The sequence below is a fragment of the Neovison vison genome, chromosome 6 (assembly GCF_020171115.1).
Source record: "Neovison vison isolate M4711 chromosome 6, ASM_NN_V1, whole genome shotgun sequence".
Taxonomy (NCBI): domain Eukaryota; kingdom Metazoa; phylum Chordata; class Mammalia; order Carnivora; family Mustelidae; genus Neogale; species Neogale vison.
Window position 1 is genome coordinate 65,899,676 of NC_058096.1, and position 25,458 is coordinate 65,925,133.

General features: G+C 41.1%; 1 protein-coding gene across 3 annotated transcripts in view; it reads right to left on the bottom strand.

The window, feature by feature from the left end:
• Positions 1 to 365: 365 nt before the first annotated feature.
• CD80 (CD80 molecule) overlaps positions 366 to 25,458 on the bottom strand; it is a 28,807-nt gene continuing 3,714 nt past the window's right edge. For all 3 annotated transcript variants that reach the window (XM_044251451.1, XM_044251452.1, XM_044251449.1), the window contains exons 2-7: positions 24,165 to 24,474; positions 16,012 to 16,329; positions 11,091 to 11,372; positions 6,089 to 6,196; positions 4,741 to 4,856; positions 366 to 2,664 (exon numbers count right to left, since the gene is read on the bottom strand). In XM_044251451.1, coding sequence (XP_044107386.1) covers positions 4,756 to 4,856; positions 6,089 to 6,196; positions 11,091 to 11,372; positions 16,012 to 16,329; positions 24,165 to 24,264 — 909 coding nt within the window. In that variant the 5' untranslated portion in view covers positions 24,265 to 24,474 and the 3' untranslated portion in view covers positions 366 to 2,664; positions 4,741 to 4,755. The remainder of the gene's footprint in view (positions 2,665 to 4,740; positions 4,857 to 6,088; positions 6,197 to 11,090; positions 11,373 to 16,011; positions 16,330 to 24,164; positions 24,475 to 25,458) is intronic.

The window sequence follows — 25,458 nt, forward strand, 5'->3', positions numbered from 1 at the left end:
ATCAATACATAATTCTTTTCCCTGGATTTTACAACAGTAAATTAAAAATTTCCCAAGACTGGATTTGAATTCTGTAGGTTGTATGTTTATTCTTGCAGCCCTTTAGAAGAATACTCTAGAAATCACTAGGAAGAGAAAGGGAAAAACCAGGTGAGGCAGATGGTCTGTGATAAAACCCTGGTGCCTTTTAGTCTTGGAAATATCACAGGCCTAGGTGAGTAGGGTGCCTGGGTGGCTGTTGGTTGAGCATCCAATTCTTGGTTTATGCTCAGGTCATGATCTCAGGGTTGTGGATTGAGCCGTGTGTGGGGCTTCATGCTCAGTGTGGAGTCTGCTTGTCCCTCTCCTTCCCACTCTGCCCCTCCCTCCTCATGCATGCCCTCTCTCAAATAAATAAATCTTTAAAATAAAATAAAATAAAATAAAAAGAGAATTCCTATGCCATTTGAAATACAATATAAATTTAACAAACAAGAAATAGATACGCATTATTTTTAAAAAGGAGCCTGACTTCGTTTCCTCTCTTAGTGTTGCTGACAAAGTGTCTATGCTGTAATACGCAGAAGTTACTTAAAGTAGATACACAGTCTTTATACTTCAGGAGCTAGCTCCTTAAGAAGGAATCTGCAATCCTGCAGATTATAGCTTTTACTGAAAGGGGTGGGGAGGAAATGAACTGGGTTAAGTGTACTAAGGGGGGAAAGACTGCTAGTGCTTTTTTGGTGTTAGATCTCTTTGTTTTTAGTTCCTGTTCTGAAAATAACTGTTTTCAGGGACCAGGTTTGTGTAGCTGAGTGATGTAGGGGCTGAAATTAGAGGCTCTGGAGGCAGATCGCTGGCTTAGCATCCCAGTCATGTGGCTTTGCAGCCATGTGACCTATAGCATAGCCATTTTACTTTGGTCTCAGTTTTTCCCCTCTGTCAAATGAAATCTCATCTACCTCAGAATGGGTATTAAGTGAAATGATGCATGTGGAACATAGCTCGAGGCCCTGGAGCACAGGGGATGAGAGAGAGAACAGCAAATATTAGTAATTATAAGGATAGAAGAACTTCTGCACAAGTATATTATTAACATGATTTACATGTTAATGCCACACTCCATAAAGCATGTTTTTCTTAATTATCTCATTCATAAACTGCTGACAAATTGGCAGTTAGTCAATCTGTTTATTGTTTTATTCACTTCCACATATAGATTAAATTCTCCAACTAGAAATTATAAAACTAGATGGTTGGTTTTAAAAATAGTTTTATTCATATCATACAAATATCAGAATAAAAGTACAACTCCTTGAAAAAATAGTACTAATAATTTATCAAATGTAATATGTAATATAATTTAAGTATAAATAAGCTGTCTCTTAGGTGTGTCCTTGTTTGTAACTATTTCTTGAGGTCTCCCTTTGATCATGTCTAAGGATTATTAATCTTTACTAGATATAGCAATTCCTATTTTTTTTTTGTTTGCTTTAAATTCTTGTCTTTGCTTTACATTATTTATTTCCCTCAGTGATTTTGTTCTGAGAGTAACCATTTAAAGGTGTACTTCAGACTCTAACATAATCTGGTCCCATTTTAGCTACCCAAATTAAATTTTTTAGACCCAGCCACATGTGAGAAACATGGTCAATTTGCTATCCAACGTCAGATTTTCCAGTGGGAATGTCTGATTGCTCCCACTTAAGTCAGGTCCACCTTCTGGTCCACTGAGTTGTGGAAGACAAGTTCAGAGAAAGAGGAGTCATGAGCAAGTAACACAGGAACAGCAGTCAGCACTTTAGGGATCTATGGAAGGCCTAGGGAATGCTATTTTCATTACCCTGATCGATTTCTAAAGACAGCTTACTGTTAGTAATACACAATAAAAACCTATCTCATTTTAAATGAGAACTTTCTCATATTTTACAAATGAGGTTAAACTAGCATAAAGCCATTTAAGGAGATTATCAGTCCAATATGAACCAGTGGGATGTGACTCTGTAAACCAACCTCTCTCTCTCCAACCTATTGCTTTGAGGTGTATAAGTCATTGATCTTACATGTCAGAGGTTATTAGTTTGGGATAAATCTGCTTTCTTTAGAAACTGATGGAGAAGTGGGAGAGCACAATGAAAAATGAAATATTGGTTAACATCAGTAATGTTTCCATCATCCTCACACTGGTGTATGTACCAGCATACTACTCACACATTAACATCAGATTCCTTTTTATAACAACACAAAATGCTCCAGTGTTGTATCAGATCAAGTCTAAAAAGTTGACCTGACATTGGACAAATTCTTTTTCCAGAAGCATTTTGACTGATGTGTGTATATATAAACACACCAGTTAATAGCACAGAGCCAGACTAATGGAAAAGAGCACCAGAGATAGGAAATCTGGATTCTGGCCCAGGCCTTTATCCAGGTCACCCCCTGGGCCTTGATGTCCTTGTCATTAATGAGACAAGTGTTCTCGAATGTCTCTTCCAGGCCTGAACAATTCTTTGTTTCTAAGTTCTTTGACCAAGGTTACCAGAGCTACTTATGTCCCCACCATATTCCTCTGGTCACTTTTTGCAGGGCCACTGAAAGGAAGAGGCTCCTAGAGAATAATCCTAGGATAATCCTGGCCATCTGAAGAAATTCAAAGAAGAGGCCAATCTAAGATGGAGGTGGGACCTGGGGAAACAAAAAAAAAATAAATGAATACTTCAAAACCTGAATTCTCAAAGGAGGAAAGCATTTTAAATTTTATATTTTTTATCACAAAGGTGCTCCAAAGTTGAGGTGACATTAGTAGATTTTAATTTGATGGCCAAAGAATATAAAGGGAAGTCTAAATTATGGAAGAATTTAGGACAAGTCTGACAATTTTTATTACATGAAATACCTATTAGGCACCAGCGATCATCAAACGACCATGTTTAGTGATCAAGGTAATATTCTGCCTATGAGGCAAACATATGTCAGGTATGGTTGTTCTCCATAAGCCTACAACTTAGTAAAGAATATAAGACATGCATATGAAAATAAACCCAGATGGAATGTGATGTGCAAGAGAGCATTGCTCTAGCAGTTCAAAGGCAGAGTTGCTTGAACTGGACAAGGTGACCCCTGAGGAGACAAGACCCCAGCTTCAACATGGCATATCAGCCGACTGAGCAGCAACCAACTGTTAAGGAAAGTCAGAGAAGTTCTAGGTAGTCAGAGAACTGAGGTGGACATCCTAGAAAGGGCATCCTGAAGAAGGTGGAAAAAACAGGAAACAGAGACTGCTGTGGGGAAATGTGCATAGCCTGTTATGTTGTGAAAGGAACCTGAGCTTAATACCCAGTTTGAGTCCTGGCCCTGCTCCTTGCCTACTTGACCTTAGGCAAATCACAACCTTTGGGAGGGAGCCTCGGGATTCCCTCCTATAAAATGGAGATAAAGATCTTAAGACCAAATGAAATAGGAGTGCCTGGGTGGCTCAGTCGGTTAAGCGGCTGCCTTCGTCTTGGGTGGATCAAGTCCCACATCTGGCTCCCTACTCCATGGGGATCTTGCTTCTCCTTCTCCCTTTGCCTACTGCTTCGCCTGCTTGTATTCTCTCTCTCTCTCTCTCTGTGTGTCAAATAAATAAAACCTTAAAAAAAAAAGACTAAATGAAATAATAAAATAATGCTTTTGTAGAACAACTATTAGAGTTAAGTCTCAGGTGGTATATTTCATCTCCTTTTATTTTTTAAAGGTAACTGCAGACTTATTTCTTATGCTTTTTCACCCTAACTTCGTAAGTCAAAAAGGAACTGTTTACAGAGTCTATAAACCACCCTGAACCTGGTATCAGTTTCTTGGATTCTAATATTTTTCTTACATGAAAAGGCCTGGGAAGTTTAGGATAACACAAAATTGATATAAGTTAATAGTGTGACTCAGAAAAGCTGCTGCTGTGTTAGGCTTTTTTAACAGAAAGAACATTCCAGATCCCAGACAGTAATTCTACCATTGTATGTAGACTTAAACCATATCTAAAGTCTTGAACTCCACTTGTTGACATCTAGTGTGTTCACATGAAGCTTCTGGAAACTACTATGTGGAGAACAGTTCAAAGAACTGAAAATGTTTACACTGAAGAGATCAATTGAAATATGGGAAATTAAACGGCTTGATACTTTCCCTGTAGGCATTAGGGGTCTCTTCTGAGTTTTTGAGTGGGAAAATGACATGAAGAAGTGATTCTTTATAAGATTTGGCTGTGTTGCTGAGTTAGTAGGATGACTCTGTTAGAGGCAGAGAGACCAATGAGGATGTTACTGAGGGGATCAGAGTGACCAGTAACTGACCCTAATCTGGATCCATCAGTAGTGAGGGATACAGGCGAAAAGGAATGATCAGAGTAAGCAGTTGGGTCAGGAATATTACTTAATACTTTTTACTGATATTAATATTACTTAATAAGTAATATTAATATTGCTTATTACTTACAAGGTAAACTTAAGGTACTTTACAGATAATGAAAGACACTGGGTTGACTGACAAAGGAGGGGAACAGTTCAACATGGCAGAATGGCACAGGGAAGAAAGGGGTAACAATAAGCAAGTCATATGTGAGGAGAAAGGAGAGATGCCAACCATCTGTTTAGAGTAACCTGAGTTAGGGTTTTGAGAAGGTGAGGTAGAGTTTAAATCTGGTACTGAGGAAGAAAGCACTGTGCTTTGGGATCCATATATCTCATATATTCCACCCTGGAATAGGTGAACTAGAGGAGTTACCTCCAGATGTTCTGCTTATACAGATGTTTGGGCAGATCCTATGTAGATAGGTGAGATCTTTTCCATGTCCACGCCTTCCTCATTCCTCTTTTCCCATCTCCACCTTGCAGCAAGTCCTTGAAGACAAGCACAAACAATAAAGATTTAGATAGGTGAGTTTCCCGTAAATCAGGAAGACTTCACTGGCTAAGAACTAGATCAGTGGCTCTTAAATCAGGGAGATTTCTAACCCAGTACCCAATACTGCCTCCCCACCTCCCTGCACTGGGACATTTGAAATGTAATAGAGACATTTCTGATTGTCACAACTGGGGCAGGTGTGCTATTGGCATATAGTGAGTAGCACCTACAGAGGCTGCAAAATACACTACAATGCACTGAATGAACCTTAAAACAAAGAATTATCTGACCCCAAATGTCAGTAGTGTTAAGAATAAGAGGTCCTGAACTAGAGGGGCAAGGCTGGGCAGTCTGTATCAAAAACATCCTTGAGCCCACCAGACCTCTCACTACCTGTGGGTTGAGTTGTTGGTTGCAAAGAGTCTTAGTGACTTCCCTGCACTTTGACAGTTTTTGAGCTGAAGTTTGGGAAAATCAGCAGATGTTGGTCTTCCAATTTTCTTTGCTAAATGTACATTATTTCTACTCCAAGAAAGGTTGGTGTTCCTTCATAGTGACTATGACCTCAGCTCTGACCTAGCAGTTCCTCTTTGTTTAATTACAGAGATGGAGTGTAGCATATGTATAAGGCAAAAAATTTAAACTCATAGGAAAAAACATCCTAGATATCTCTTCTTTCCTCAACCACTCCTTATCTTTCAATCAAAAATGTATTCAAAGGAATTGAGAATTGGTAAAAATTAGATGACTAGTGGTCATCTAATTTCTTAGTGTCATTAGTGCATCTTACTCTCCTTCAAGAAAATGATTCTTAACCCCAGATCTTGTCATTCTGACTTTCCTCCTCTTGAAAATCAAAGATTAAGAATATCACTTTGCATCAGAAATGTTTTCAAATTAGTTAGCAAGCATCAGTGTCTACAAGAAAATATAAAGTTAGGGGAAAAAAGAAATGGACTAAACTAGAATGTGTCTTGAGGGCAATGATTCCTTATGTTTATAACTCCAGTGCCTAGTAGAGGACCGGACACATAGTAGGTGTCCAAGAAATGTCTGTACAATGAGTGAATAGAACCTGGTGAGACCAGTAAAGAAGACACTAAGGTCTCCATAAAATGAGAAGAGGCTATAATCTAGGCTAAAAAAACCTCAGAGAGTTGCTGACATACACTGTTAGAGTTTGGGCTTCCAGGAATTGAGGTCAAAATGATAGTATGATAGTACTTACTGTAGTTTAGGCAGCTTCCTATAATGGCAGTGATCGCAACAATCCCACTTACTACTGAGATTAGGATGACCCAGAGCTGGACTGGATTATCAGTACGGGGTGGCTCAACTGTGGAGGGAAAAGAATAGTGTGAACTCTAATGTGTTTCCAGCTGCTGAATTCTATGCCTCATATCTACACAACTAAAAAGAGTATTTTTCACTTCTTTCTCTGCTTAGCTCTCCACTAAGCACAACTCTTTTTTTTTTTCTTGTATAACTCTTTAATCAGACACATAGTTGTGGGCAACTAATTCCAGATTATCAAGTATCAAATGTGAAAAAGAAATTTTGAACTTTTGTATTTACTGAATTAAGTTGGCATAAAAAAGATTCTTAGGAGATACTTTAAAAGTATTCTTATCTTGGGGCACCTGGGTGGCTTAGTCAGTTAAGCAGCAGGCTCTTGGTTTTGGATCAGGTCATGATGTGGGGGTCCTAGGATTGGCCCCACATGGGCCTCTGTGCTCGGCAGGGAGTCTGCTTGAGAATTCTCTCTCCATCTCCCTCTGCCCCTCCCCTAGCTCATGCATATACTCTCTAAAATAAAAATAAAATAAAAATGAGAAATAAATCTTTTAAAAAATTAAAAAGTGATCTTGTCTTTATATCTCATTTTAATTTTTTTCACTTTTTTTTTTTAAAGATTTTATTTATTTATTTGACAGAGAGAGAGATCACAAGTAGGCAGAGAGGCAGGCAGAGAGAGAGGAAAGCAGGCTCTTAGCGGAGAGCCCGATGCGGGACTCGATCCCAGGACCCCGGGATCATGACCTGAGCCAAAGGCAGCGGCTTAACCCACACATTTAATGTATTATTAGCCCCAGGGGTACAGGTCTGTGAATCACCAGGTTTACACACTTCACAGCACTCACCATAGCACATACCCTCCCCAATGTCCATAACCCCGCTACCCTTTCCTTTCCCCCCTCCCCCTGGCAACCCTCAGTTTGTTTTGTGAGATTAAGAGTCTCTTATGGTTTGTCTATATCTCATTTTTAGAACTGATATTTCTATGTATTACTAATAATTAGTTGACATAGAGTTCTAGATATACCTTATTTTTCTCTCTCTAGATCTGTCACGCCTTTTCCCTTTGTCTCATCCACATCCAAGTTTAGAATACCACCTGACTTCTAAATCTGTATATCATATTTTTGATCTCACTTTTCTCCTTACAGCACACACATTTTATTTAAAATGCAAATTTTAATTATAGATTCATTTACTTTAAATATTGCACAGGCATTGTCACAAAGAAACTACTGGGTTCTTTGTTTATTTTTCAGTTCTAATTAGTTGACATACAGTTCAACATTGGTTCTGGGAATAGAGTTCAGTGGTTCATCATTTACATATAACACCCAGTGCTTATCATAACAAATGCTCTCCTTAATATGCAGCACCCATCTAGCCCATCCCCCACCCACTTCCCTCCATCAACCCTCAGTTTGTTCTCTATAGTTGAGTCTCTCATGATTTGTTTTCCTTTCTCTCTCTGCCCCCCATATGTCCATCCATTTTGTTTCTTAAATTCCACATATGAGTGAAATTATATGGTATTTGTCTTTCTCTGATTGACTTATTTCACTTAGCATAATGCATTCTAGCTCCATCCATGTTGTTGCAAATGGCAAAATTTCATTCTTTTTGATAGCTGAGTAGTATTCTACTATATATATGTATATGTACACCATATATTGTTTATTCACTTAATCAGTGGATGGCCATTTGGGCTGTTTCCGTAGTTTTGTTATTGTTGATAATGTTGCTATAAACCTCAGGATGCATGTACTCCTTAGCATGTGTATTTTTGTATCCTTTGGGTAAATACCTAGCAGTGTAATTGCTAGTAGTTCTATTTTTCGCTTTTTGAAGACCCACCATACTGTTCTCCTGAGTGGCTGTACCAGTTTGCATTCCCACCAACAGTGCAAGAGGGTTCCCCTTTCTCTGCATCCTCACCAATACCTGTAGTCCTCCTGTGTTTCTGAACTCCAGATTTGAATTTCCAGCTGCCAGCTACATGGCTGGATGCCACCATTTCTACCTGATTTAAACTGAACTCACTGTAGTCTTTCCGAAGCATATGTCCAACCATATTCTCCCATTTCAGTGAATAGCAACACCATAGTCACCAAATAAGAGTGAAGCCTTCTTTTTGTACTCACTTCCCAGTAGGTTCCCATGGACTTTCTACTCTGTATTCAGGATACCTTTGCAGTTGGTTCCTTTTCCCAAAACCTCATGCAGCAACTGCCTTTGTTCAGGTTTCTCTTCTCCCCACCTAGTTGTCTCCATACTGATCCTTTTGCCTCTGGTTCCCTAGGCTCTAATAATTCCTACACATTCTGCCACAGTGATTATTTTAAAATGCACATTTGACTTTAGTGCACCTACCAGTTAGAGACTGGGGAAAGTTGGTTTTCCTTTTTTTTTTTTTTCTTTTCCTCTAAAACTCCAAATTGTGTGAAGATGAGTGATTACCAGAACACAGACATATCTCTTCTCCCAGCCCAGAATGACAGGGAGGCTTTTCCCATTATCCTGGGAATCTAAAAGCTACACAGGTTCTGACTCACTCCTGGCTTCCTCTCAGAGGCCACTCTTCACCCATCTTCAAGCCTCATTCAGCCTAGAAAGAGGATGTATGTTTGAGAAAAAGAAGGAGGAACTAGTAGTAGCAAACTAGCTCTGTGGTGATGCCCAGTAGGAACCTAGTAATTCACCATAGAGCAGACTTAGAATCCTAATTACAGAGGTAGGTGTGGACATTGGCACATATAGCTTGTTAGCTACACCATGAGTCAGACTCCCTGATTTACCTCCTTCCATGCACATGTGCCTTCCAGTATATTAAGGGCTAACCAATTTGGCAGGCCCAGACTAAAAGAATCATGGGTCCAAACGGTTTAATTAATAAATTTGGGGATTTTTTTAGCATGGCTATTTACATAAAGTTTTATATAAATATATTTTTTAAAGACTTTATTAATTTATTTTAGAGAGCATGAGTAGGGGGAGGGGCAGAGGGAGAGACTGAGAGAATCTTAAGCAGGCTCCACACTCAGCATGGAGCCCAACATGGGGCTTGATCTCTCGACCCTGGGCTCATGACCTGAACTAAAATCAAGAGTCAAACGCTTAACTGACTGAGTAAATATTTTTACATTAATATATTTAAATAAAGCTTTACATAAATATTTTTACATAAAATAAATCATAAAAATATTTATGTAAAGCTTTGCTCTCATTGACTTGTAACGTTTTTATGAACTGTGCACCTAATTTTTGTTTGTTTATGCAGTCAGCCCTTGACCACCCACAAATGCATCATTTGCTTTAGACTCTAAGTGATGTCTGCAGTTCAGGTGTACCTCATTGGCTCAGTCAGTTAAGCATCTGACTCATGATTTCAGCCCAAGTCATGATCACAGGGTCATGATATTTGAGATCCAGCCCTGTGTAGTGCTCTGTTTCCAAGTTAGCAAACTACAGTACACAGGCCAAACCTGGCCTACTGTCTCTTCTTTAAAATAAAATTTTGCTGGAACGCAGACTTATCCTTCATTTATATCTTGTTTATGGCAGCTTCCATGCCATAACAGCAAAACTGAGTTGTTGCCAAAGATCATCTGAACTACAAAGACTAAAACATTTACTATCTGGCCCTTTTCTGAAAATATTTGTCAGTTCCTGTCCTAAAATATCATATACACTTATATTCCAAATATAATGTCCAAAATAAGGTGATTGAATCTGCTATAATAGTGTGCTGTCCCTACCTTAGTCACATCAATCTAAAATTGATTAAATAATGATGCATTAATAAAGTGAAAAGTAATGCTGAATTAATAAACTATATGATTCAAACCTCACTTTTATAAAATTTTTAGAACCCATAAAAGATGACTGAAAGAAATGAATTTGGACTATTAATAAAATCATATCAAAATTTTGTTTGTATTTGAAGTAATATCCTCAGGAAATTTTATCTCATTACCTACTGAAGAAAATAATGAACAAGTCCACTTCAAGATGGAAAGACCTGGAAAATCATTCACTAGAAAGAGCTACCAGACCATGTAAAATATCTCCTCTACTCAAATAAAGATAAGAGGAAGACATATATACTATATATCCATGTGCCACTATATATCAAATTCAGTGTATTATATGTTACAGTACAGCCACAAAATGCGTTAAGAGTGGGCCAAGGGTGGGAGGGAGGCCTCGTGGTCGTCCATAAAATCAGCCATATAAGTAAGACACTTATTTTAAGTATCTGAGTTCTATAATAACCTATTATGGGTTTAACATGCATAAATTTATATAAGCCCAATTTATTCCATTTTACATTTACATTCCACTTCACCTCTCAGAAACAGAGAATTCTGTAAGTTTACTAGCTGAAGGGTAAGGTATTTGAAGGTGATGGTATCTGGGCAAAAATGACCTCTATTTCCAGGCATTATCCTCAAGTAGTTCGTCATTGGCCTTCTTTACCAGACTTAGTTGTGAATGAACCAGTGGTTCTTAAAAGGCACATTCACTCATGAAAGGCAATGATTTGATGCCATGGGACAATGGGAAGGAGGTGCCCCCCAAAAAAGAAAGTACCAAAGCCTCAAGGACAAGTCCAAGGAAGGACAAATTTTAGTGCTTAATATCAACAATATTGTTAAAATAACTTCCGAAGATGAGTACTTGATGGAGAGCACTTATTTGAATGTCTCAATTTTGGAAAGTTTATTAAAGAAAATAAAATTAATCTAGTAACACTATGCTTGCACCTTGTACAGTGACCTTAACAAGTCACAATATCACTTCATTATCATTTGTGGGTCCGAAAATACAAGAAATGCTATCAAAGTCAATATACACAATTCTAAAATGGATCTGGCTGAATTGCCTTCTTTTCAGAATTTACACAGTTAGAAAATCCCCAGCACAATGTTACGTACATTTTTGCCAGCTGAAGATCTGAGATACTGTTAAGTCGCCATACTTGACAAGACACACAAAGCTATGGTTGTTGGTTATATTGAAATCGAGTTCACTGCTAATAGTGTAGAGCTCAGTTTCAGGATCTTGGGAAACTGTTGTATTGATTGCTTTTAATTCTTCTTCATGTTCCAACCAGGAGAGGTGAGGCTTTGGAAAACCTCCAGAAGTTGAACACATTATCCTTCTGATGTTACCCGATGGAGTTCCAAGGTCAGTTATAGTAGGGACAGGGAAGTCAGCTGAAGAAAGAAAAAAGATGTAAGTACACATCATTTTGTATTGGGGCAGTGGGGGTATGTGAGGTTTTTTAAAAAATAAATTATCTAGCTTTAATAAGAATTATAAAATGAGCTATAACTTGTAACTTCCCATAAATCATTAACAGTTATGTATGATCCAAAGATCAGCTTTGGTTTGAATTGGGTGTATCAATTCTTCATTACTTTTTTTTTTAAGATTTTTATTTATTTAAGTAATCTCTACACCTCACGGCCCCTGAGATCAGGAGCCACATGCTCTTCCAACTGAGCCAGCCAGACACCCCAATTCTTGATCACTTTTGATGGAAGTAAGAGGACACTTATACAAAGAAATAGATCTATGTGAATAAATAATGACATAGTATTTTGCATTTGTAAGATACGAAGAGAAAAAGACAACATTTACTGAGCTCTTAATGCTTGTTGGGTCTTGGATACTACCTCATTTCATCTCTACAACAACCCTACAAGGCAGGTGTATGTCAAGAAAGATCAAATGTCAGCAGTATCATTTGATTTAACCTAATATGATTTCCATTTTGTAAATAATCAAATCGAAGTTGAGAAATCATGAGTAAGTGGCAAAACTGGGATGTGAATTCTAGTTTTTCCAATACCAGACCCTTTTCTTTCCTCTCTTCTCTTCCCTTGCCTGCTTTTCTTTTCCTTTCCATTCCTGCCTTTCTTTTCTTCCCTTCCCAATATTTGAGATACACAAAGTGGCTCTCTTGTTTATCTATTTATGAACTAATACTATAAAAAACACCTGTGAACCCACCATCCAACTTGAGAGCCAGTGCTTTGACTGTAATTTACATAAATCTACTCACCTTTGTTGTCTCCCCATTTCTCACACTTGAGATAACCACTACTCCAAGTTTTCTTTAACATGCCCTTACTAAATTTTCAAAAGTAGCCTTTAATAAGATAAACCCCTGTCCAAATTGTAAAATACTGAACCTATAAGCTCAACCACTCTGCTTCACTGACTCCCTTGCTATTTTGATATGCATCACAAGGCCACAGGGGCCTTCCTAGCATTCATTCCTACAAGATATTTGAGGCACTCTTGCATTTGTATATTTGACCCCCTGTAAGATACTAAAGTATATACAAAGCAAAGCATAGTGAAATGACTGCAGAGAGCACATGAGAAAATTTTCTAACCCATTTTCTTCCTATTTCTTAGGCCTAAAGAAATGTGTAGTTCTCAGCCTGAGTGTGGGGGACCAAGGCCCACATACTTCATCCCGTACAGTTAGATTTCTTTTCACAATTCGGAGTTCCACAGAGAGACCTAGTATAGCCTAACGTAGTGTAGCCATTTTTTTTTTAAGAGTTTATTTAGAAAGCATCATAGTGTAAACAAATGGTACCACTTGGACTTTCTTTTAACACAAGATATATGATACAAAGCAGAAGCCACTCATGAGGATTGTGCTTCTCGAAAGTTGGGTTTTTTTCAAAAGACCATTTGGGAACCATACATACATAATTAACAAAGAATTCCTTAAAGGCACAGGCTGGCCAAGATCCAACAGCTGGTTTAAAAGTCAGTTTTGCCTTTAAGCCCTGGGGCCAATTACTTCACCACTTTCAGTTTTAGTTTGTTCATCTGTAAGATGGGGTAGTCATACCGGCCTTCCAGGGTTCTAAGAATTAAATGACATCATTGATATAAATCATGAAGCACAAGGCCTGACACATAGCAAATCAGTTAGTAGATGGCCTTCTGTGAGTCTTAAATTTGTGCTCTCTTAGATGAGCTCCCTCATTTAAATCAAGTTGCCCTGTGAAGACTTCCAAAACCACCCAGTAGCACTGTGACTAATAAGAGAAAGGGGAAGTTATGGCAAGTGATTATAACTGCCAGGAAAAGGAAAAACTTGAGTTTGGTAGGAGGTGAAGTCATCTTTTTTGCACCAACCCTGTCTCTAAATTAAGTCTGACATTTTCCTGAGCCATTTTTAGTTGACATTTCCTACTCCTGCAATTTGTCTTATGAGATCAAATCATTATAATAGTAGCTGACATCAAGAATATTCCCTTTGTAGGGTGCCTGGCTGGCTCAGTCAGCAGAGCATGCATCTCTTGATCTCAGGGTTGTGAGTTCGAAGCCCACAAAATAAAATCTTAAAAAAAAAAACAAACCGCACAAAGAATATTCCCTTTATTTCTTACAACATCAATGTTATGTATTATAACCTGGAATGACAAATCCAAGTAACCCATATCCCAAATTATGATTCATCTTCATTTCTGTGCTCTGCTTTTCTGAGACATACTTAACTTCAAGAATACTGAAAATATTCTGTATATTAGAAAGCATCTTTGCAAGGTCTGGCTAGCCTTCGCACAGCCTCAGCTGTCTCCCATCCCTTCAGTGAGGCGATCCATCTCAAGTAACAGCACCTATGGCCTTGCAGGACTGTGAACCATCAAAGAATTACTCTTTTGTATCTCGTTTTAATGCATTAACCTACATTGTTATAATTCTGAATGGGTAGAGTAAAAATATCTTATTAGGAAAGGAAGAGGTGCACAAGTGTTAGAAAGGTAAACATCAGTTATCCTTTTAATCTGTTAACTAGCATATCTAGTTCCCCAAATGCTGTTTAATGGAGACTTTTAGATAATGTGATGCTGATATTATATCATTTTGCAATCTTAGGCGAATGTAGAGACCAGTTTTTTCAGTGCCTAACCTGGGGAAGTCTCAGGTGTTTGAGGAAATCTCTCAGTCCCAGGCAAAATGGGACAGCTGGTCATCCTTGTCAAGTAAGGGATTATTTAATGTCTTGTTTCTCAAACTGTGGTCCTCGCAGCCCTAAGAACGGACATCTCCTCATGATCTGTTAGCGCAGAATCAAAGATCCTTTATTCCACACCTACTGAACCTGAATCTGCATTTCAACAAGATCTTAGTGATTCATAGGGACCTTAATGTAAGAGAAACATTGTTGTAACTGATGCAGATGGAAAAATCAGAATTAATTGATTATGAGTCAAATGAAAAGTTTCCCTTTTTGTCTTTGCACATCTGAGTTTTGGGCCTGCCCCTCCCAGCCCTTTTGAGGCCCCCAGCAGTCTTGTTGCCTTTTGAGCTGTCCCTGGTCTTCTGCTGTGGTCTGCTACTAGGGCTTGTCCTTCCTGAAACTCTGCCTCTTCTTCCAGTCTTTATCTTTCTATCAAAATGTACATAATCCTGGGCGCCTGGGTGGCTCAGTGGGTTAAAGCCGCTGCCTTCAGCTCAGGTCATGATCTCAGGGTCCTGGGATCGAGTCCCGCATCGGGCTCTCTGCTCAGCAGGGAGCCTGCTTCCTTCTCTCTCTCTGCCCGCTCTCTGCCTACTTGTGATCTGCGTCTGTCAAATAAATAAATAAAATATTTTTTAAAAATGTACATAATCCTGCCTCTACTTCCATTTGGGCATTCTCTTTGAGGACTGCCTATATCTAATGTAATTACCTACTACAGGTTCATATGTTCGTGGTGCCACTGCCCCCAGGTAACACATTTTCATTTTTAACAGAGATCTTATAGGGGGAACAATGCTGAAACCGGCAGGAGAGGCAAAAATGGTGGGAATTCTAGGGATCAGTGTAGGTCAGCACTTTATAAGATGGCGGGCTTGGTAGAACCCTTAAAATCACACCACCATATAATCATGGCTCTCTCTGTGAGTAGGGAATACACAGAGGGAGGGTCAAGGTAATCCCATGCAACTGGTTTACCTCCTAAACTTTAGGTGTGGTCTGGATGCTAAAGTGTATGAGTCAACATAGCTGGAGAACAGGGAGGGAAGAGTAGCGAAGAGTTCACCAAGGATCCACTTACATTATCTATTATCAAGGTGAATGATTACCTTTTATTAAGTGATAGGTTCAGTTTCCACTAAAGGCCCCAGTGTCCAGGAAGAAAAAGAAATGTAGCTGAATTTCAAGTATGGGGGAAAGGTCAAGGGCTATCATTTCTCAGCAAGGGGCTCAGGCTACATTAGTATCCTCTGGTACCATCACCTGTGATTAACGCAAGGTTCCTTCCTACCCAAGAAATGCTTGCCTTCACGGTTAGATGTATAAGTTGAGTTTTGATTTATGAATTAATTTTCTTCCCCGTTACATAAATTATGCATCCAATCCTCTAATGTCTAACTTTGTAGGAATACCCATTAGATGAGTGGTTCAAATCCAATAATAAATATAAATCATAAAATAGCCATAGGGACTTGAATATTACTTGAAAAATATCTCCGTCTGCATTGTTCTTATACCTTTCAATATACTTTCACAAGAATATGTTACTGTATCAAGTGCAGCTAACAGTTCAGCTACATCAAATTAAGTGTGTCCCCTTATGATTCAGAAGGCACTTTAGGTCATTATAGTGCCCCAGGATGACTGTCATGAATTTGGACTGTCAAAATGCCAGAAACTCACACTAATCGATACTTCCAGGATGTCTTGGAAATCAATTAGGGTTTATTGTACAGACTTACTTAACCCTAAATGAAGATACATCCCTCTTCTGTAAAATGTTCAACTAAATTAATAGGAGTGTATCTTTAAGGGCATCAAGAGTCTGCCAGGTTATAGGAAATCAGAAAAATCCCACTGACCTCTGACCAATAACATCACTGAAGTCATGTGTTGCACTTTGTAAGACCCTTTTTCGGGCTTTTGAACGATGCAGGTGTATTTGCCATTGTCTGACAGACGCAGAGCCAGGATCACAATGGAGAGGTTCTTGGTGAAGTCAGTGAAGGTGCGATTCTTATACTTGGGCCACACTTGCTCTTTTCCAGACATGATGGCCACGACCATTTCATCATCCTTTTGCCAATAGATTCGAACTTCTGTCAGTTCTTCAGTGGAAATGTTGTAATTACAAGATAGTACTGCTACTTCTTTCACCGTCTTGTTCACCTGGATGATGCCTAAGGAGAGGCAAACAGAGAGCATTTTCTATCTATTAAATACAGCCACTTGCAGAAGCAGGAATTCCAAGTCGGCAAAAACAAACTCAGGGTGTTTGACTAGTGACTGTGCATGATCAGAGAGTTCAGTTTGATTTTGATACTTTTGGTTTCCAGTGCTTTTTTCTCCCTTTTCTAAATTGTGGTTAAAAAATGTAAAATATACCATCTTAACCATATTTAAGTGTACAGTTCGGTAGTGTTAAGTATATTCACATTGTTATTAAACAGATCTCCAGAACTTTTCATCTCGCAAATCTGGAACTCTGTATGCATTATGCCACTCTCCTTTCTTTATCCCCCCAGGCCCTTGGTAACCACCACTTAATGTTCTATTTCTGTGAGTCTGACTACTTTAGTTACTGCATATAACTGGAATCATACAGTGTTTTCTTCTTGTGAGGGTCTTATTTCACTTAGCATGGTGTCCTCAAGGTTCATCTATGTTTTAGCATCTGCCAGAATCTCCTTCCTTTTTAAGGAATAGTAAGATAATGATAATGATATTCCATTGTATGTATATACCACATTTTCTTTTCAATTCATCCGTCAGTGGACAGTGAGAGAGAAGGTCCACTACTCCCACAAGAAGGAGGACTTTAGGAGACCGGGCAGATGAATGTCAACTATGGGTACACAATGTACTTAGCCCGATGGGGATATGGAAATCACTGGAATGTGAGATCTTGAAGGGACTTCCATGTTCATTCATTTTTGTGTTTTTATTTATAGAGGATGAAACAGCCCAGGAAAGGAGGCTGTCCCAGCTCTACACTTTCTGGTGCAGACATTTTAAGCCACCTACTCTCCTTGTTCACTGGTTCGCCCAACTTTAGTCTCCAGTTACAGGATAAGTAGGCTAACACTGCCCACACCCCAGCCGGACCCGACTATTGAGCTCTTTTGCTTTGAGAAACAGTCCTTTTCTTTCTAGGCCTGAATTGGCCTCATAACCTCAGGTTGAATTGGCTCCTCAACTTCCCCACCAGACAAGGTGTAGTTTATACCTCCAGACTATTTCTCTTCAGTGACCCTAAATTATCCCTATCTGGTCCTGATCTCTTTCAGCTATCTGCCATCCATACAACAGTTGCCCTATAAGACGGTCCCCATTTAAAACATTCTGCCCACTTTCCCATCAGTGTATTCCAGGATTACCAACATTTCAGTAATCAAGCTCCGTCTTTTTGTTAGCTCCTAAGCATTTATCAGTGGCACCACATTTCCCTGTCAGGCCGTGTTTTCCAATTTTTTTTGGTCATTCTTCCTTTGCTAGGCTTGACTTATAAGCAGATCCCCCAAGCCCCTAAGCCCAAGCTCTTTCACAACTCGCCACCAGCTTCCCCACCCAACGCTATGATGCCCTGTATCTCCCAGAGCCATACAACCTTCCCTGGGGGGAGGGGTTGCTATCTAGGGATCAAGTCTCCAGTCCCTCTCTCTCCTCAGACAGCAGGATCTCGAGCACTAGGACCTCTCTATCTCAACAGCCACTCTTCAGGCCTTCATCAGACTGGATATGGGCCACACAGTGTGAGGAAGTGAGTTTTGTGATGGCAGGTATCTTCATAGCAGGGTGAAGGAACTCAGAATGATCTAAGGGACCCCTTTTGGCAATTGTGCTGAACACTGCCAACCCCAGCTTTAAGGAACAGATCTGGAAAAGGGGGAAGAAATGAAAAGATTACTTGAGGGGAGCATATAATAGCTAAATAATCTGAGTTCTCTTTAAAAAGATAGAGCAGAGGCAAACTGATAGGCGTAAGGAGCATGAACTATGGGTTTCTATTGACTTGGATTCTAGCCCCAGCTCAGCCACCTGCTAATAAATCCATTTCCTCATCTGTAAATAGGGTGTGATACCAACCTCCCAGGATCATTGCAAAATTAAATTCCATTTAATGATATACATGGAACAGTCCCTATTACAAAGCAAGTCTTCTGTAAGACTTTCCTCCCTTTCCGGACTCCTGCTCCAAACTTCTACCCGCTGGTCCTTCCAATGCACCCAGGGATTATGTCAGGGACTCAGGACTCTGGTCTTGCTACAGGGCAGAAAGATACCATGACAGAAAGAAGCTCATTCATCCGGGACTCCAAATAGGATCCTTCCCTATGATCTATTTGTTCCCATCCGAAAAGACTCCAGGATTTCTAACCGAGTTTGACATGTGGTGGCATTAGCAAAAGAGGAATCTGAACCGAAAACGAGCTACTTTCAATGATGACTCTTAAGGAGTTTTTGTCCAGCCATCTGAGGAGAAGTGTGGGTGTCCCTCTAAAGGTCAGTGACCATCAATGAGATCCTTAATGTTCCTGTGTGAAATCCTCTCACCACACACTCATGCTGAAGAAGAACCAGACTGAAAAGAGGAACCAAAAATCTTCTGAGCAATCTGGAAATTCCACTGGGACCTGGCTTCCATACTCAGGCCTGCTGCATGCAGACAACTGAGAGGTCTCTGAAGTGTTTTGTCTGCCTCAGTGGCTTTGGAGGGAAGAGTCAGGTCCCTGAGTTCTGAACATTACCGCCTGAAACCTAGTTGAACTTTGGACCTTGCTTTACCATTTTACAGATGGGCAGAGTGACACTTAACCTAGCAAAGTGGGCATGAGGATTCTGTGAGGTCACGCACATGGGACGCCTCTGCAGTCCCTGGCACAGGCCAGGTACAGGCGGCTTCCCCGACATCCATATGCCTGGTTCCTTGCTTCCCTCGGGTTTCTGCTCTGGTCCCCCTTTGTGAGAGATCCCTTCTCCGACTCTCCCTAACCAGCACCCTCCTCCCAGACCCCCCATCCATCCTGCTGCTCATTAGTCCCTTGCCCTGATTTATTTCTCTTCAAGCTTGTCTCTGGCAACCATTACTTTTGAGGCTACCGGAGCAGGGGCTTTATCTGTTTCGTTCATTGCTATATCTGCAGAATCTAGGACAGGGACGTGCCCATAGTAGGTGCTCAATAAATATTTGCTGAATGCATGGCTACGCATTAGGTGATGAGTTTGGCCTCCATCCGCTGCACATTAGAATCATAACCCTGAACAAGGTTATGATTGTTCCTTGGGAATTTCTGCAAAATGGGCATAATATATTCTCCCCTAAAATTTCACGTAATTATCATGGGGATTGTATGATACCCAGATGTAAAAGTGCTTAGTTAAGTATAAAACATTATACAGATTCCTAAATGGGGCTGTTTCTGTCATTCATAGAACGTGATTTGTTGAATCACACCTAGGACAGACCAGAATCACCGTGGTAACTGGCTGACATCTGGACTGAACCAGGCATCTGCAACTGGGCAGAAAATCTTAAGTGCGCATGTGCTATGATGTATGTTCTCTCACTGGGACTTAAGTGTGCTTTTTATTTGTGTTATTTATTTTTTAAAAGGATTTTATTTATTTATTTGACAGAGAGAGATACAGCGAGACAGGGAACACAAGAAGGGGGAGTAGAAGAGGGAGAAACAAGCTTCCTGCTGAGTAGGGAGCCAGATGTAGGGCTCCATCCCAGGACCCCTTAATCATGACCTGAGCTGAAGGCAGACGCTTAATGACTGAGCCACCCAGGTGCCCCTTAAGTCTGCTTATTTATTTATTAAAAAGATTTATTTATTTATTTGACAGAGAGAGATCACAAGTAGGCAGAGAGGCAGGCAGAGAGAGAGAAGAGGAAGCAGGCTCCCTGCTGAGCAGAGAGCCTGATGCGGGACTCCATCCCAGGACCCTGAGAGAATGACCTGAGCCGAAGGCAGCGGCTTAACCCACTGAGTCACCCAGGCGCCCAAGTCTGCTTTTTAAATAAAGGTATTCTTGGGACACCTGGTTGACTCAGTCAATTAAGCGTCAGCCTTCCCCTTCATGATCTCAGGGTCCTGGGATCTCCCTGCATTGGGCTCCCTGCTCAGTGGGGAGTCTGCTTCTCCCTCCACCCTCCGGCGCCCCTCCCAACTTGTGCTCTCTCTCACACGTACGTACTATCACATGGGCATGTGCGATAAATAAATAAATAAATAAAATATTTTTAAATAAATAAATAAAAATATTTTAAAAAATATTTTTAAAATAAAAATATTTTTAAAAATACTAAAAATAAATAAATACATACATAAAGATGTTTCCTGACTCTAAAGGAGACAAACATTAATTTATAGAAAGAACGGTAAATACAGAAAAGGGTAAAAGTCATCTATAATCTCACCATCTAGACATTTACTGCTAGTGACCTGTGTATATCTTTCCAAAGGCAGTGATCCCTTGGTACACCACTAAGTGCTCTTTGTGAGGTGAACCAGCACCCCTGGGGCTTGTGTTGGACTTGGGGTTGGTGCTGGGCACACAAGGAGGGTACGTATCTGCTCTCCAGCCACTGATAGATTTGAGACCTGTCACCTGATTTTTGCATCGCTCCTGACTTTCTCTCCTCTTGAGACCCAGCCTGTATGCTCTGTACAAATCTGGCCCTTTGCATTTCCAAATGGTACTTAAATCTTTAAAAAGCTCAGGGACTTTGAATATCAGGGTTGTCCCAGCAAGAACCGTGGCTCATAGGAGCCCTTGGCTGGCCGTGTTCAGATAGTATGTGACAACGGAAAGAGTCTCTGTGGCACTCTGAGGGCATTCTTTTCCCTCTGGCTCAGTCTTCCTCATGCCATAGATTTAGAGGCAACAACTTTCCTGTGTCCCTGGCCCACTCCTACCAAAGGCCTCTCCCCTCCTCTTGGAGCTGTGCTTCCCTGAAAACACCCCACCTCTGAGAGAAAGCTGCCCCTTTCAGCGCCCGTGAGAGCTACCCTGTTAGACCCTCTGCCTTATAACTGCCAGTTTCCGGAGTCCAGGAGTCTAGTGCTTTGCTCCATGGACCCAACCAGGAGTGGAGAGGAGTTCAGGCAGCTCCTCCCTTCTTAGGACAAAGTGGTCCCCTGTTCTGGGCAGCAATGTCAGGCCAGGGATGGGTGGTAGTCCCGCTTCCTGGCCTGGACCAGAAGAGGAGGGTGTGTGGCAAATCCCTTTCCCTGAAGCCAGGCCCCCCGCACCCCCCCCCCAAAAAAAAACTACATCACACACACTCTCCAATCCCCTCACCCCTGACTCCAGGCTCCTCATCAAAGCTCTCTGACGCTGCTTCCTGACAGGTCTTACGCCATCACTCTGGCAGCCCTACAAGCCGTCTGAATGCTTTAGCAACACTTCTTCTTTTTTTTTTAAAATTTTTTAATTTTATGTATTTATTTGACAGAGAGAGATCACAGTAGACAGAGAGGCAGGCAGAGAGAGAGAGAGAGAGGGAAGCAGGCTCCCTGCTGAGCAGAGAGCCCGATGCGGGACTCGATCCCAGGACCCTGAGATCATGACCTGAGCCGAAGGCAGCGGCTTAACCCACTGAGCCACCCAACACTTCTTTTTTAAAACATCATTTCAGAGATTTACCACCCCAACCGAAGGTCTGTTTCCCAACAGCATCAGCATCACCTGAGTCCTTGTTCAAAACACAGACTCTTAGCCCCTCCCTGGCCCACCTCAGCAGAAACTGTATTTTCCAAAAAATATACAGACTTTATTTTAGAGCATTTTCGGTTCACAGCAAAATGAATGTAAAGTACAGAGCGGTCCCATATACTCCGTCCCTTGCAGCCACACAGCCTCCCCTACCACCCACATCCTATGCCAGAGGGTACATTTGTGACAACCAAGGAGCATACATTAACCCCTCATTGCCACCCAGAGTATGCTGTTTCCTTTAGGCATCATTCTTGACACTATACATTCAATGGGTTTTCACAAAGGTAAAATTACATCTGTCTACCCTTACAGTATCATACGGAGTTTTTTCACTGCCCTGAAAATCCCTTATGCTAGAAACTGCTTTGGACAAGGTCCCCCAGGTGATTGTTATAGACCACGTCCCTCCTTAAAACCCTTCTGTCGCTTCCCAGTCTCTCCAAATCACATTCAGATTCCTGACCATGACCTTCTAGCCTTATGGTGGAGTCTGGTACCTGCCTGGGCCTGTCCCAACACGCTATCTCCACTTCCTTGCTCCTCTGCTTCTTTCACATGCTGCTTTTCTGCCTTCACTCCGCTCACGCTCACCACTCTCCCCTCCGGCAGAGAGGTTTGCTGTGCCCACACTCATTTGAGGGGTTCTTTGATGGATTGTCACATTCTTCCTACTGACTGTAAAGTCCATGAAGGCAAAAGTCATGTCAATCTTGCTCACAACTTGTCCCCAGGACCACAAAAGTATCCTACACAGAGGAGATGTTCAATATTTGTTGAATTAAGAGATGAGTACACAGAAGAAAAAACACTTGCGCCAGACTCTTCCTTACTTTTGTGCCATTGTCTGTGCTGTGGCCCCACTCAGAATTCTCCGGCCGTCACCGGGCCTTGGCCATAGAGCCATAAAGCCCACCCAGCCACCCCAGACACCCTGGTCCCACCTTTCCGGGTCTCAGGCTCTTAGAATCAGAACCAAGGGCTTCGCTGCTCTGCATTAGCTTGGGGGTGAGTTGTGCCTTCTTCAGCTAACACACTCAAATCTCTCAGTGGGCAGGAATCCCAGATGTAGTTTTTGAGTGTATCACAGGTGTCCGCACATAAGATGCCCAGGAATTTATTTGTTTTTTTTTTAATTTTTTTTTTTTAAAGATTTTGTTTATTTATTTATTTATTTGACACAGAGAGAGAGGGAGAGATCACAAGTAGGCAGAGCAGAAGGCAGAGAGGGGGGGGGAAGCAGGCTCCCTGCTGAGTCGAGAGCCCGACGTGGGGCTCGATCCCAGGACTCCGAGATCATGACCTGAGCCGAAGGCTGAGGCTTAACCCACTGAGCCACCCAGGCGCCCCAGGAATTTATTTGTTGACCTGGTACCGCAACAGTAAAATCTGAATGTAGCTGTAGGACAAAGCGCTTTCCTAAATACTTTTCTTTAGCTTGAAGATCATCTCTTTACACTTGCCTCTAATTTCCCTGGTATAATTGCTAAAACCCTGGTTTTAATTTTGTATTTTCTTTCTCTTTTTCATTGGTTCCCCGGCCCCTCGCTGCCCCCCACCCACATATTTCTAGGAAGCCTGTCTAAATTTCTTCCTAAACATTTAAAAACTCTTTAGACTCCCCGAGAAGACTCATTAGAGAGTGCTCCCCCAGCTTCCTAGAAGAAAATTATAACTTTCTTCCTAGAAGAAAATAATAACTGTTGGAAAATTATAACTTGCCTTGTCAACTGTATATAATATCTGGTGCATAAATTTTGAAACTTAAATCACGGTTCTCTTGGTTCAGCAACCATGTAAAATAGTAAGTTTCCCAGCCCAGGACAGAAAATGCACAACTACCGCTACAGCAGGTGTGTAATCCGTGTGCCCAAACTCCTCTCCTGTCCCTCTTCCTCTCCCCAACTACCCCCCCCACCACCACCACTTAGACATTCTGGTTGACGACAGCATGTTTAGACATGTTTTAAGTGAGCAGCTCTTAACACAAGGGCCTTTGACATTGGGGTCTTTGCAAACTGGCAGACTGTGCTGAAGCCCAAAAGCCTCCTCTTTACTTTGGGGACACCAGATGGTATGCTGTTTCAGCAGAAAGAGAATCGTTTGTTTTGATTTTAAAACCAAAGTCAGAACCATTCTTCAGCAGGCTGAGCCCCAATCTTCTCAACAGCCCGCCTCCCCCGAATCCAGCCTTGAAGGTCAGTTTGCAGGGTGACAGAAGGGGGCGGCACAGAAATTCCACCTCCTAGACCCTGAAGCAGCAAACTCAGTCAAGCTCCCAGGAGTTCCTTACCTGAACAGAAGTAAAAAAGACTTGCTAGCATCAGGAGTTGGAAGAGTTTGAGATACGGGTGCTCGAGTAGTGGTATTCTCTGCTTCGCTGGGTGATGCATGGCTTCTGCGGCTTAGGATAGAGAGCAACAACAATTTCAAACCCAGTGAGACCTGGGTACCTCCCAGCAAGCACCAGGCAGAAGCTGCCTCACACAATTCAGCTGCCTCACTCAGACAGTTCTCCTGTGTTGCTTGCAGAAACACTGTGTACGGTGTCCCTGGGTCTCCAAACTCCTGAATATAAAAGACTGTGGATTTACTTTCACAACCTGAGAAGGAAAAAAAAAAAAAATGAAGTCACCCAGGAAGGAAGGTTGGCCTAAGTATGGGTCATAAAACTCCCTAACTGCCTGCCTGAAATGAGTCGGGAACTTTAATCTGAGCAACATCTAAACCACACAATCTCAAGGGTAAAGAAAGGTCGGGGGAACTCCGAGGAGGTGATCTTGCCTTGTACATGTTCCCAAAACGAACCACAGCTCTCCCATGGAATGGTTCTTAATGGGAACAATAAGACTTTGGTAGAAGCACAGAGAACTGTAAGGGCCCTCAGTATCAGCCGGCCAAAATTCAGATCCTCTTCAAAACATACCAAGAAACACAAAACACCAGTGAGGTCATATTTTGTCCAAGGCAAGACTTAAGTTATGAAACTACTTCCTTTTCAATACATTAACATAAAAAAGTATCTTCATTCTTAAGCATCCTATACAAAGAACATGTCTTAAACTGGCAGAGGTTCTGAATCAACAGAAAAATCTGTTAGTAAAAAGGAAAAGACATACTACAAAAATTACTTATTTATATTATGTTTTACCATGGGAAGAAACTGATTTTTTTTTCAGTAAATTTATCAAAATTTAGAACTAAAAATGAATGTGGTGCTCCAATGTGATCTTCAGAGCTTGCCACCACAGACATAGTCCAATGCTACTCAGAAGACATTTAGGGGTGCCTGGGTGGCTCAGTGGATTAAGCCTCTGCCTTCTGCACAGGTCATGATCTCAGGGTCCTGTGATCAAGCCCCACAACAGGCTCTCTGCTCAGCAGGGAGCCTGCTTCTCCCCTCTTCTCTCTGCCTGCCTCTGCCTACTTGTGATCTCTGTCTCTCATATAAATAAATAAAATCGTAAAAAAAAAAAAAAAGAAGAAGACGTTTGGTACTCCTTTTGGGAACCACCCCAGAGCTCATTTTCCAGCCACATTTGACTATTTTATTGGCCACACTCCTTTTAGTCAGGATTAGCTTGGAT